Genomic DNA, 13,081 nt, shown 5'->3' with positions numbered 1-13,081 from the left:
TACTTCACTGACACCAGCTGTGAACCCTGATTCCTTGTAGAAACCTAGTAAAAGTCAAGAGCTGCCTACTGAAGTGCATCCTTAACATACAAACATCACAAATGTGTAATTAAAGTGGAGCAGAGATTCCCACTGTATGATCCCTACCAAAAATAGGAAGTGTGGCCCCAAACCTGCTCAGAGCAGGACTGACAAGTGGCAAGCAAGGTGCATTTTTAAGGAGTTAAGAATAAGACTGAAATTGCTATCCAAATAACCTTGTTTTAAATAATGGGTCAAGAACTCTCCTCTAATATTTTAAGATATATTCACTTTGGAAAAATTGAGCTAACTTTCAAAAACAACACTGATTAAAAAAGATGTTCGATGATACCTTAAAAAATACCCAGAATATCAAATTAATTCCAGTCCAGCATTATAATTAGTTAAGAATACCTCCTGAAAATTATAACCTCACAAAAAAATGTGGGTACCGAAGTTAAAAGTATCAGAAACATTATGTACTTGAAAATACCACTGATCTTTTAACATTTAAAAACAAATCAGAACATTCTTTGGAATCACCAAGTTATTAAAACCTGTGAGTTTCTCTACAGTCTCCACACTGTCTTTTCAATCAGTCTGTGTACAGATTCAGTCTTTGAGCAGTTTAATATCTGAAAATACAGAGTCTCTGACCAGCAGGAGGCTACATTAAACAGGAAAACATTGGCATTCTCTTTTTAGCACTGACTTCTGCCAAAAATAGAGACTTTCGAGCACAAGACAGCACGGCCCTGTTTTAGGAAATACTTATTTTCTCTTCTTTTCTAAAATGCATTGTATGTGTACTTCCAGTGCAAATTTTTTCAGCACTTGCGACAGGCGAGAAGGAAAAGGGGAAGAAGAGACAACTCCCTCTGCTCTTGCTCAGAGGAACCAATAGCCAGAGCTCCTGACTGCTGAATCCAGCTCCCAGTGCTGGCAGCTGGGAAGAGCTTATGAAAGATTTCAGTTTTAACATAAACAGATTACAAGTTAGCATGAAATCTGGCCGTGGCTATGGTTCTATGTGCATAAGGATTGGTTAGAGATGCTTTCCCCTTTCAGTATTGGTTGGAGTTCTTTAAAAACAAGTCTGTGGTGTTTCTCCACGTGTGTCATGAAATGTGAGAGATCTGTCTGACTCGGGTTTGTATTTCCTGTCGACACAAAGGGCAGGTCTCCAATTGCAAGGCACACTCCATGCACAGGTCACTGAAGGAGAAGAAAAACCAGTTAAAGCCTGCTTTTACAGTATGAAAAACTAACCAACAACAACCAAATAACACAAGCAGTTAAAGCCTGCTTTTACAGTATGAAAAACTAACCAACAACAACAAAATAGCACTAAGCAGTTTAGTCAGCCTGCCAGAGGCACAGTCAAGTCCCTCAGTGTGGAGATTAGGCCTTGCAAGTCAGGTGTGGTGGATCCATTTAGAGGCTTTGAGAGGAGCTCCTGCTGCTCAGCATCTCCCAGACCTGCAGCTGCTCAGGATCCCACTTCCCTGAGCTCATTAATCCTTGCACTCACTCTGGTCTGGAGAGCAGTCCCAGTGCCCTGCAGCAAATTCTCCAATCCAGGCACATCTCTTTTTAACTTTCCAACATGTAGACACACGGCAAGATTCCTTCCATGAGTGCTCTAAAACTCTAAGGAATTGGACTTAACTGGATTCATTTCCCAGCAGGCTGCTTAAAGGCAGGAAAGTGCTATTATGCTGGCTGCTCATACTGCTGGCTCATTTTTAGCTTTTAGAGGAATTTTTGACTTGAGACAATCCATTTGTTGAACATTTAATGAGTATGTGACTGTATTATGAATTTTCTGCTCTCCTCACATGATCTGGATTTCACAGCCCCAGTAACAAGTACTAATCAGTAAAGTCTTTGACATCAGGGAAATAAGACTCAGTAGCCCAGGGCAGAACACAGATGTAGCCTCTGTACTTCCCCAAATACATAACCAGGGGCTCCATCTACTCAGGTCTAGGATCAGTGGAATAGTGGGAATATTGTGTTTAACCTCTACACATCACATCCTTAAAAGGAAGGAAGGTTATTTCCTTTATCCTGGGGAGTCAATCCAGATGAGCAGGGACTGCACATGGCCTTATCCAAGCTGAGCATCACACACACATTTTTCTATTTCTTTGGATTTGGGTTTTTTAAGGTTTTACCTGTGTCCACACGGCCTGAGTTCTGTGTCTGCTATCTCATCACAGCAAAGTGTGCAGCAGTTCTCTCTGATACTCACTTGCTTCAGCAAAGCCAGGCGCCTGTGTCTGAAGGGAGAGAGAGACAGATCCCCCCAAACATTAATTTGGCTCAAAGCAATTAATTCAAAACTATTCTGAGAATTGCATCAAGGCCAACATAACACTTATAGCAGTGCTGCATCACACTGCTGATAAACATCAATCATAATTGCCCACAAAAAAAAAGGCTTAACACACTCAAAGACCTGCAAAACAATCTGATTCCCTATGCTGGTCTGTCAGAAAGGGACAAAGAGGGGATTAAATAACAATTCTCCTAGTTCCCACAGCTGAACACTTACAGAAACTCTTTTGTACCTGGCTACTTTCAGGAGGTAATAAAAAAATCCAAACAAATAAACCTCACAAACCCATGTATCAACAACATACAGAAACCCTATAATGCTCTAACAGAGTTTAAAAGAATAAAACCAACAAATTAAATCAACATCCCAGTATGGCAACGGCCACAAGGGAGAGAAAATAGGTAAAAATCCCTCATCTGATGAAATGAGACATTTCCCAGCTGGAACACACACACAACACCCATCACAACTACTCAATGGCAGGGTGATGTGTTTTTCCCCCAACACCAGATGCACTAAATTCAGCACAACTCTGCATGAGTTTATGTTAAATCCTGTGATGGATAGTTAGGGTCCGCTCATACAGGCCTTGGCCTTATCTCCTATCACTTTTAAGATGATCAAAGCTATCTTTTAATTTAGATTTGGCTTATCATTTCCAAGCAGTTCAGGCTGTAGGGCAGGGATGATCTTTGTTTACAAAGAACAAGTGTCCAGCCTTGAATGGAGCCTTTCAGTGCTATTGCATAATGCAGGGTCTGTAACACAGGAGGCCAAGTTTCACCAGTCAGGCATCAACAGGAAACCAGTTTCCCCCAGTTTGTCTCTCATCTTTTGGCACAGTCATTAACAGCTCTCACAGCTATTGCCTGAACATCAATCCCACCTGAGCATCAGCCAGAAACTACAAACCTCTCACCCAGTGTGGGACACTACCAAGACAGAACACAAATTTGTACCTAACAGATCATCTCAAAGACTACATCAGACTCTCAAAGCACCTGCAGTCACAAGCAGAAATCATTTACTCTGGTTATGGGTAAGCACAAAATGATTTTGCAAGTTGTATTTGATTTTCTCTGCATAAATACAATATTCCAAGCCTCAAAGTTTGCAAATGTGTGACTCCAACCCAAAAGTAAGGGGGTTTTTCTTCTTTTGTTTTTCAAGATATTTAAGTACCTCAAATACACTTGATCAAAGCTAGATAATTCAAAATGAATTGTATTCAACATTCAAAATGAAATGTATTGTCTCTGAATGTTATTACAGTCAGAGGTACCCCTCCAACAACATCACCCCCACTTAATTAGTTGCAATTTAAGATTATTTCAATCACTTACTAAAATCCAGGGTATACCACATAGATTGCACTGTACAGTGTTACTGCTTATGTTCCAGTAAGTTATTTTATTACTAATAACTTGATTCAGATGAGCTATTAGTTTTCATTCCTGCCAGAAGTTTGGTAAAAGCTAAAGAAGAATGTATCTAGACCTGTTTCTATCTGGGTTGAATTTTATTTAGGTGGGAAAACACTTCTAAATTTGAATAACCTTTGTCAGCACTGTCATTCAAAAATGGGGAAATTTTCATCAGGATCAGAAAAGGACAATTTCAAGACTTACAATCATTCAGCACCTCCATGCTGCCAACACCACTAATTAGGTCAATTTTAAATAGGACATCTTTTTTTTAATTAACAGCATACCTCCTCAATCAGTCTAATAATCCTTAGATGGCAGAAGTCCTTCTACTAAAACAGCTTACTGTGTGGTACTAGTTCATTTTCACTAGCTTAATATTATAAAATATATTTTAATTTAATAAATTTTGGTTGCATATCTCCTTCCCTACTGATGAAATTGCACTGCAGCCTATTGTCTCATCCTCTTAGGAGAGGCACCAATGGAAGAATGACCCCATAAGAAATAAATTTTGCTGAGTACAAGGCAAGACTTTGCATGCAGAGAAATAAAATGTTTCATGTCTGAGTTGCAAACACACAAGGCAGGATGATTACCTGGGTAAAATTATTTTCTCTTCTGCTGTGAGAAAGGCATGATCATTGAAGGTACTAAATTTCATTGGTGGTGGGTACTTGAAGGGTTTTGCCCCAAAGTTGAACTCACATTGTTGATAGGACATGAAACTTGCTGCAGCAAAAAATCCTGATCTGCAACATGATGAACAGGCATTTTAGAATGACTTAATAGCAGAGCTTTCAGACATGTTACTATTACCATTTGAAAATATACCCTGAGACAGAGACAAGTTTAATCCCAGTGTTTTGCAGCTAGCTGGGAGAGCATCAAGCTGCAGCTGCACCTACTTACCTTGTTTAGTTCTCAACTCCTGAATTTACTATTGGGATTTATCTGAATTTCTCAGTGAGTCAAATAAAGGCTGCCTACTGTGCAACGAGGACTAGTCACATTTAAAATCACAACTATCACCTCTCAAATTTGCAGGAAGGGTATAAGTTAAGTAATACCCCAAGTTCTAACAAGTACTCAAGTTTATCCATTCTATACTCAAAGCACAGAGCATTAAAAGCTCAATAAAGAAGATACTCAGCAACTCTTTAAAGTGAACTATTCTACTCTTTGCCTGCATCTTGAACTTTATTCTGAGGAGAAAACATGGATGAAATTATTAGCCTGGTAGGAATAACTGATAAAGTACTCTAATGTTTAATTAAGCTGCATATGAAGCTGCTTTCTAAAGTATTACACCAGCTTATCTTTTCTGAAGTAAAAGGCTGAACTTCCCTAGGAGAGTTAGAGGAGTTCACCATATGTTAATTTTAACAACAGTTGGCAAAATAAGCCCAACACCTGCCTGCAATGCTACCCAGAGACATCCTCTGATGAATATTCAATGTGCTGCTCCAGGAGCTGGCCCCAGTGAATGGCAGTCAGTTAACAAGCCCTCTCCAACATTTACCAGAAAGGCTTTGTTTTTCAGAAGTTCCTCAGGCACCAGAAAATTGTTCATCTTTGCTGCAGCCTCATTCTATTTCAATGCTATGCTAATTAGACAGCATAAACCACTGAGCTGAACATACCTTTGGAAAGTCCAAAGTATTTATTTTGGACCCTGAAATCCACCTGTAAAATTATATCCCTCTTACTGATTTCTAAGCAACTTTCAACAGGGAAACTTGCTTAATGATGGCTTCAGGTAAGTAAATATGAATTTACATCTCAAATTAAAAACTCTTCATATAATTAACACAATTATCCACAGAGGTCATGTCCTTCCAAATGAGCAGATACTTACACAGCAGATGAAAATACTTGCTTCTCAGCAGGAAGCTGGTTTCCATTTAAATAGAAGATCATTTGCTTTTCTTGCAAGTCTAGTAGAAATCCTATTGTGTCTCCTTACATGCAAAACAAAAATAATTTAAAGATTTAATTTCTGTTAAACGCCAACAGCTGAAACAGTTATTGTTTCAAGTATCATATATGTCACTGTGAGTTGTCTTACTTAAAAGGAACTGTTTGCAAAAGCACAAAAGAAGAAACATTGATACAGACAGTAACTAAAAAAAACCCCAACCCAAACCAAAAAACCCAGAAGAAAATAGTAAAAAATTAAGTATTTTAGTCTGCCAGAGCATTAATACTACATAGTTGTAGAAGTATTGCAGAGTATTTGCCAAAGCCAGAAGAAAGCTGCACTCTGTCACTCCTTGGCTATTTTACACCTGTTGAAAATAGACTTTAGCAAGTGGGTGTTCTGAGAAGAAATTTCCAATATGCTTGTGCTATTTATTTTTAAGAGGTGTTTTAATTTAGCCATCCTTGGGGGAAATTTTTAATAGAAGAGAAGGCGGCACAGTTCACACAAGCTTGGCATGCACAGAATCCTACCAAGATTTCAAAGCTGAGATCAAGAACAGAACTTTGCTGTCCAAGTAGTTATCCAAGAATTTAAAGTAAGCAAGACAGTGCAACTCCTCCTTAAAAAAGAAAAAAAAAAAGTCTAATTCAGAGATCAAGGTTTTTTCCCCTTCCCTAAAACAACTCTTTTAACCCAGAAAGGAAGATTTCAACCTTGTTGTGTACAACTACAAACAAGTGAATTTGTTTGTACGACTTGTTTGTACTTGTACAACTACAAAAAAGTCTAATCATTAATGTCCAATGTTAATTTGTGCTATGATTTTCACTCTGCATTTGAAAAGAAAAAGTGTTTAACCAACAAGACTTTACACAGACTGGGGAACAAGACTGTAGTGCCCACTGTGCCCATTTAAATCACAAAGACACAGTAATTATTAAACCTGTGTGATCATCAGAATGAGGCAGGAACTGCTTTGTTCACACCAATGAACAGACACCTGCAAGGGGAAAGAATCCTGTGCAGAAATGCAGTTAGGATAAAGAGCAGCAGACAGAGTGAATACCTTCTTTCCAGCAGGGATGGGAGTGTGGTTTACTTCTGGCGTTGTACCAGATCAGCTGCCGGCAGCCATCGTACGCGCAGGAGTATTCATCGTCCCCGATGCCGTAACCTTCCTTCAGAGACAGAGCACAACACCTCAGCCTGCAGCCATTCCCCACACTCAGCTAAAGCCTCTTTGCCTTCACCTAAAATTGCTGGAACCCTGGAAACTGAGAATTTTGGACTTTCTGCACTGACAGGAGCTGACCCTGCATTTGACCTGAGGCCATGGAGAAGGCTTCCAAAATTGAATGATAAAACTGGGATTGTGGGTGTAGAGTTTGAGTAGAAGTGTGTAACATTACATGGTGGAAAATTTGGAGTTTAAGGTTTTAAAACATAGTGATATATATAAAGCAAGATGGAAATTTTAGGACTGAGACTGGTCCTTCTCCATGGGTTTGGGTGGTGTTGTGTAATTAGAGGAAAAAGTCCACACTGTGCGGTGCAGGTGGTTGGTTATTGGCTAGAAGCCTGTTTTCATTCACCTAAACTGTTGGAACTCTGGAAACTGAGAATTTTGGACTCTCTGTGCTGACAGGAGCTGACCCTGCATTTGACCTGAGGCCATGGAGAAGGCTTCCAAAATTGAATGATAAAACTGGGATTGTGGGTGTGGAGTTTGAGTAGAAGTGTGTAATATCACTTGGAGTTTAAGGTTTTAAGATACAGTAATGTATATAAAGCAAGATGGAATTTTTAGGGTGGAGGCTGGTCCTTCTTCACCTTCTCCATGGGTTTGGGTGGTGCTGTGTAATTAGATGAAAAAGTCATTGCGGGGCACGGGTGGTTGGTTATTGGGTTAAAAGTAAAAATAATTTAGGTGTTACTTCTTAATTAGCCAATTTGTCCTATAAAGGCCTAGTAGTGAAAGAGATATGGCTCCATTTTGTAGTTTGTTAGTGAAGTGCTGTAGAACTCATGCTCTGAGAGTGTAACATAGATAAGAACTAATGAACATCTGAGTCCAAAGAAGAAATACTGTCTTGTGCCTCTAACCCCAAACTTGAAAGAAAAAATAAGCACAGAATTGTCACTAAAACACTCTTTCAGGAGCAGGAATGGTTTCCTTCTGTCTCCCCCATGAAGGTAATATTTTTGTCAAACTAGTTTTAGTTTCATTTTCACATCAAAAGGGAATTTGTAGGGGTGAGGAGGGAGAAGGAGATATTGTTTACAAAGTGTCTTCCATTCTCTGAAACCTCAAATCACTCCTGTCTGTTAAAGTATTTAAATACCACAAGGCTAGTACCCAAATAGGTCAAATTTTTGCATCTTTAGAAGTCACCTCAGAGTAACAGCCACTCTCTTATCTTGAAGTTCCAGTACCAAGCTTGTAATGTCCTCTCCTCAAGATATCCATGTGCCACCAGAACCCACAGCACACAAAGGGAACAAACACACAGCCCCTTCACCTCATTTGTTGCATATTGTGTCCTTTTCACCGCCAGCCTCCCTCAAATTGTGAAAACAATCAAGTGATAGTCCTAAGGTCCAAGGCAAACAGAACTAAAGAGTTTCAGAGTGGGAGAAAAATCTGTCACATAACCCATGAGCTCATCCATGAAACCCAAAGCATTATGGAAGGTAAGTAACTTCCTCATGCTCAGCATGGTTTGTCTGGAGTGCAAATACCAGACAGCATCTGATTACACAAGCCTCTCATGTCCCAAATTAAAGCTAAGCCCAGCTAATGGGTGTTTAATGTCATATTTAGGACTAGTCTTTTTGTTACAGATGCTGTAAATAAAGAGCATATGGCTTCTGAGGCCTGTGTTTGTGACATACCCAGAGGATAATATCCTTGTATTTCAGGCACACACCTGATGAACTTAAAGAACAGCAGCATTTGGCCACCAGCAAAACAGCTGCAGCAAGAGAAAAATCATCCTGCTCAGAGATGTGACATCTCCTATTTTCATACCTTGTACAAGACACACAGAAAAATGCACATACACCAAGCTCCTTAACAGTAAGTGGGAAAAAAATCTTTTAAGCCTCTTAGCAGTCTAAAGGCAGACACATGGCCTTTTATTTCACACAGTTTCTGTTACACTCAGTGTCTGCAAGGACTGCTCAACACAGCATGATATTTTTGTTCTGTTGGTTGGTTTTGATTTTGTGTATGGTTTCTAATTTTTTTTTTACTTAAATCACACTTCAATTCCATCCTAAAACTGTGGAACTGGACTTTGGATGTGACACAGAAATATGTGCATGCTATAGATCAGACAATTGTTATAGATTGTTATTGAACACAATGCTATTCCCGTGAATAATTAGAAGAAATGGAGCAAGACCTCTGAACTCACAGAAATACCTAAGCTAAATGGTGAGAGAAGTTACTCTTGCATTCCCATTGGGTTTCTTGCCACTGGTGTTTGCTTAATCTCCTTAATGTATTTATCTCATACCACCACAATCAATATTTGCCCACATGTATTTGGCCTATCTTCATATTAACTTCTGTATTTGACTCAGCTGTAGAATTACTTTCTTTAATAATCAGAAATGAGCAGGTTTAACTGCTTATCTCTATATTAAATATATAATTCTTCTACAATAAGTTCCAAGTAGGAGCAGAAAGCCATGAAAATACCACAATAAAGGGCTTCAGGTGAATTTCTCCCTCAAACTTAGACAGTAGAAGTGTCAACCCCAGCACTGTTTCCATTCTCAGCACTAGGCTAGGCCTCATATCTTTTGTCCTAAAATTCTGCCTTGCACTTCAATGAACTTTAATGGCCATTTGGAAGGCTGATAACATGAAAAATTAACTCTAAGATGAAGTAGAAAAGGTTTTTGGGTAGTAATAATTACTCTTTCTTATTATGGAAATACTGAAACAAGTTATACCGTAGCATAAGAAGCATACAAAGTTTCTAACAGCCATTACAAGTAAATAGTAGGAAAAAGAATACTTAGAACTGAGAATAAGATAGAAAATTATCTGGATGAGAAGGACAGTAAAGCAAGCTATAAAATAAGACAGCAGACTTGTTCTGTACTCTCAGGAAAAGGCAAGAAGGTAGAGGGTTTAAATATTTTTTTTTAATCCTTATATTTAATTAAAAATAAGCTTTTGTATTCCAAGATTGTCCCATATTGCTGCTACCAGCAAGTCCAATGATATACCATGTTATCCCAGAGTGAATTTGAGTTATTTCCCTTGTGAAAGTTAATTTAATAGGAAAATGTGTTAAAGAGGATGAGGAAATGGCTGCTTGGTGACCTATGTAAAGGACAGTGTATGAGAAACTGCTGTTCCAGGTGACTTATTGTTTCCTTCCAAAAACAGAGAGTAACTACTGTTATCCAAAGAATTTTCAAGGGATTATGCTCCAAGAAATAAGTTTTCTATTGTTTCCAGACAACAGCCAGCAGATAACAAGCTGTCTCTGCTGCAGCTCGGCATGCCTTAGGTGAACAGTGTCAGTCTGTAGCAATAACTGACATCTCTTGTACCACTAAATTCAGCAAAACCAGCTCTTCATGGACACAGAAAAATTGAAGGAAACAAACAAGTGCTCAGTTACAACTACAGAATAACCAGAGCTATTCTCACAGATGCTGTAAGAAGGAAAATACTGATGTTACACCACCAGCTCAATGATATCATAGGTACTCACATGGTTGAGAAATTTGCTGTCTTTGGTTGCCCATCCTATCTGCATCACTCCTGAAGTAATGACAGTGACTTCATAGTACCAGACCCCAGAGTCGACACAGAACGTGCACCTCACGCTTTCGAAGGACGAGGCGTCACACCGTGCCTACCAAAACCAAACAGAAACCCAAAATCACCACCCAGACCCAGGGGCTCCAAAAATCACCACCCACAGCCAGGGGCTCCACAAAATCACCACTCAAAAAACCTTCCTGCCCTTGTTCAAGTTTCTTGAGTATAAGAATATACCAACATAATTTTAGAGGCATTTCAGACAAAGTGGCCTCTCTTTGACCTAGTGAGTAGGCAAGACTGAAAATTGTTAAGTGGTTAAGCCACAGGCAAAAAAAAAAAAAAAAAGAGGAGAAAAGTAGAAAGTTGACAGAAACAATGTAAAGATTTAAAGACTAAGACAGCCAAGACAGGAAAACCTAAATAGTTGGTTGTTAACTGATTCCTGGTAGAAAGGACAAGGAGGCCTTCAATGTTAATTCATGAAAATTCATTTCTAAGTAGTCAAACAAGTTTTTAGGAGGAGTTAGAGAGGAAGAAAGAAACCACACACAGCTGAGACAAATATCTGACTGCTGTGAGCTTTTCAAGATGAGACAGGACAAACAATAGTATGATATTTTGACTACAACTGCTCACAAAGTAAGTGAAAAGCCATCTGACTCTGAAGAACCCTCCTCACTTCCCTGGTTTTGGGGCATTACTTTGGTGGGAATATTTCTACAACTGAGATCAGTGTAGTGATGCTATAACCCTTTGATGACAAAACAAGTTTTCTGTACAAAGCTGGCAGACAAGATGGATTCATTCTACAAAATCACAGGAGCAAGTACAAAGCAAAATCTTTTTCTTCAGCCTCTTTTTCAGGTTGAATACATGAAACAATTCCTACCTCTAATCCATGTGGTGAGATCTTCAGGTATTCACTGACATCATTGCTGTTCAGCATGGCCCTAATGTTGGTCAAGTCAACCTTCTCATATGTAAACTGCCTGCCTTCTTTTAGAACTGAAAAAAAAAAAAGTAAATCCCAACCAGTGTTAGTTGCTGCTGCTGCAAAACTTGATTTTAAACACTTCATACAATGATAATCTCTCTAGGATCCAAGAAGTTTTTGGCATAACTGAATGGAACACTGAGATTTTCCCTGCATGAAAACAGCTTTCAATAGAGTGTGTGTTAAATACCTTCCAAACATGAAAGCATGACCTGTGCCTCTGACTAGAGCTCCCACAATCTAATTAGTACTTGCAGGAAACCCACAGGAAAATGGAAGGCATCCAAGTTCACACCAAGATGCCACTGCTTCAGGATTTACCATTGCACTTGTACATTCAGTGGGCAGAGTTTTTCTGACTCATTATAGTGGAAACAGATTTGGGGATAGGAAGAAGGGGAAAACAAGGATTTAAAGGTTTATACCATCTCATTTTTAGGTGATGAACTTGAACTGAGCCAAAGCAACTCTCTCTCCCCAGCTTGCCCTTTCTACATGGAAGGATCAGAAGCATTTTTCTGGCCAGGTGTCAAATTGTTGACACATACATGTTAATTTACAAGTGAAAGATCTTATCTGAGGACCCTTCAAACTTGCTACAACACTTACACAGACATTTACTAAACACAGCTGACACTGGCTTTCCATAAGCTGACTAAAGCCCCTAAAGCCCAACAGACCTTTTACCCAAATTTATCTAAAAGGCATTAGAAAATACAAGGTCATTAGAGTTACTGCACCCTTGAAATCACAACTAAACAAGCAAATTCAGTGGGTTTTTAATAATCCAAAAGATCCATCTAGAGCAGTGCTTTGCCAAACACTTTACTTTTGATCACAAAAATGAAAAAGTACATTTAATTTAAAAAGTCTTTATTAATTCTTTATGCCAGAGGGGAATGACCACAGGAGTGGCCATCACCAGGACAGGTCAGCAACCCAGATGTTCCACAGAGACAGAGCTGCACTGTTGAGCCACTCAGCAAACTGGCTGAAGTGTGGGTTACAGGAAACTGGTGCAAAGAATTTTCATTGCAGCTCCAACTTGCAGAGTACAAACCACTTCCTTTCAAAAACATTTTCCTTGCCAACATTTTCTTTCCATACCATTACACTGGATATATTTGTTGGTGTGGTTTTTTTGGTTTTGTTTTCTTTTTCAAGGAGATATTACAAACGCAGCCAGGTTTGTAATGAGCACACTAAGTGCTCATAAAAAATGAACACAAAGGAGTCCTCCATCTCTTTGGAGTGATTACTATTTAATTCATCCATCCCTTTGTTATACCTACACAGATTGTCTAAACTCCACTGGGCACAGAATCCAACCTGGCGTTTTAAGTAGTCGGGGTTATCTGTCCATTTCTCCAGCAGCATCAGTTGGTCACTAATGCACGACTCAGAAACTGTCATTTTATTTTCACCTGCAATTTAAGAGGAAAAAGAGTAATTGCTATCAGCTAGGGCTAAGTTAAAAATAATAACATCCTACAAATGCAGTAGAACTCTCTACAGACACCTGAACCTCAATATTAGAAGCATGAAGTTGTTTCCCCAAGCAGAATTATCTTCATTCAGATTTACCACTTCT

At 39.0% G+C, this 13,081-nt stretch overlaps 1 protein-coding gene across 2 annotated transcripts in view; it reads right to left on the bottom strand.

Annotated features, from left to right (window-relative positions):
* Nucleotides 1-404: 404 nt before the first annotated feature.
* The window catches only part of RSPRY1 (ring finger and SPRY domain containing 1), a 34,377-nt gene continuing 21,700 nt past the window's right edge, over nt 405-13,081 (bottom strand). For both annotated transcript variants that reach the window (XM_064723194.1, XM_064723195.1), the window contains 8 exons: nt 12,783-12,914; nt 11,386-11,501; nt 10,444-10,587; nt 6,777-6,888; nt 5,645-5,747; nt 4,386-4,538; nt 2,199-2,303; nt 405-1,236 (listed from right to left, as the gene is read on the bottom strand). In XM_064723194.1, coding sequence (XP_064579264.1) covers nt 1,140-1,236; nt 2,199-2,303; nt 4,386-4,538; nt 5,645-5,747; nt 6,777-6,888; nt 10,444-10,587; nt 11,386-11,501; nt 12,783-12,914 — 962 coding nt within the window. In that variant the 3' untranslated portion in view covers nt 405-1,139. The remainder of the gene's footprint in view (nt 1,237-2,198; nt 2,304-4,385; nt 4,539-5,644; nt 5,748-6,776; nt 6,889-10,443; nt 10,588-11,385; nt 11,502-12,782; nt 12,915-13,081) is intronic.

This window comes from Zonotrichia leucophrys, chromosome 11 (assembly GCF_028769735.1).
Source record: "Zonotrichia leucophrys gambelii isolate GWCS_2022_RI chromosome 11, RI_Zleu_2.0, whole genome shotgun sequence".
NCBI lineage: Eukaryota > Metazoa > Chordata > Aves > Passeriformes > Passerellidae > Zonotrichia > Zonotrichia leucophrys.
The sequence above is the reverse complement of the archived record's forward strand: the minus strand, read 5'-3'. Positions and strand labels throughout refer to the sequence as shown.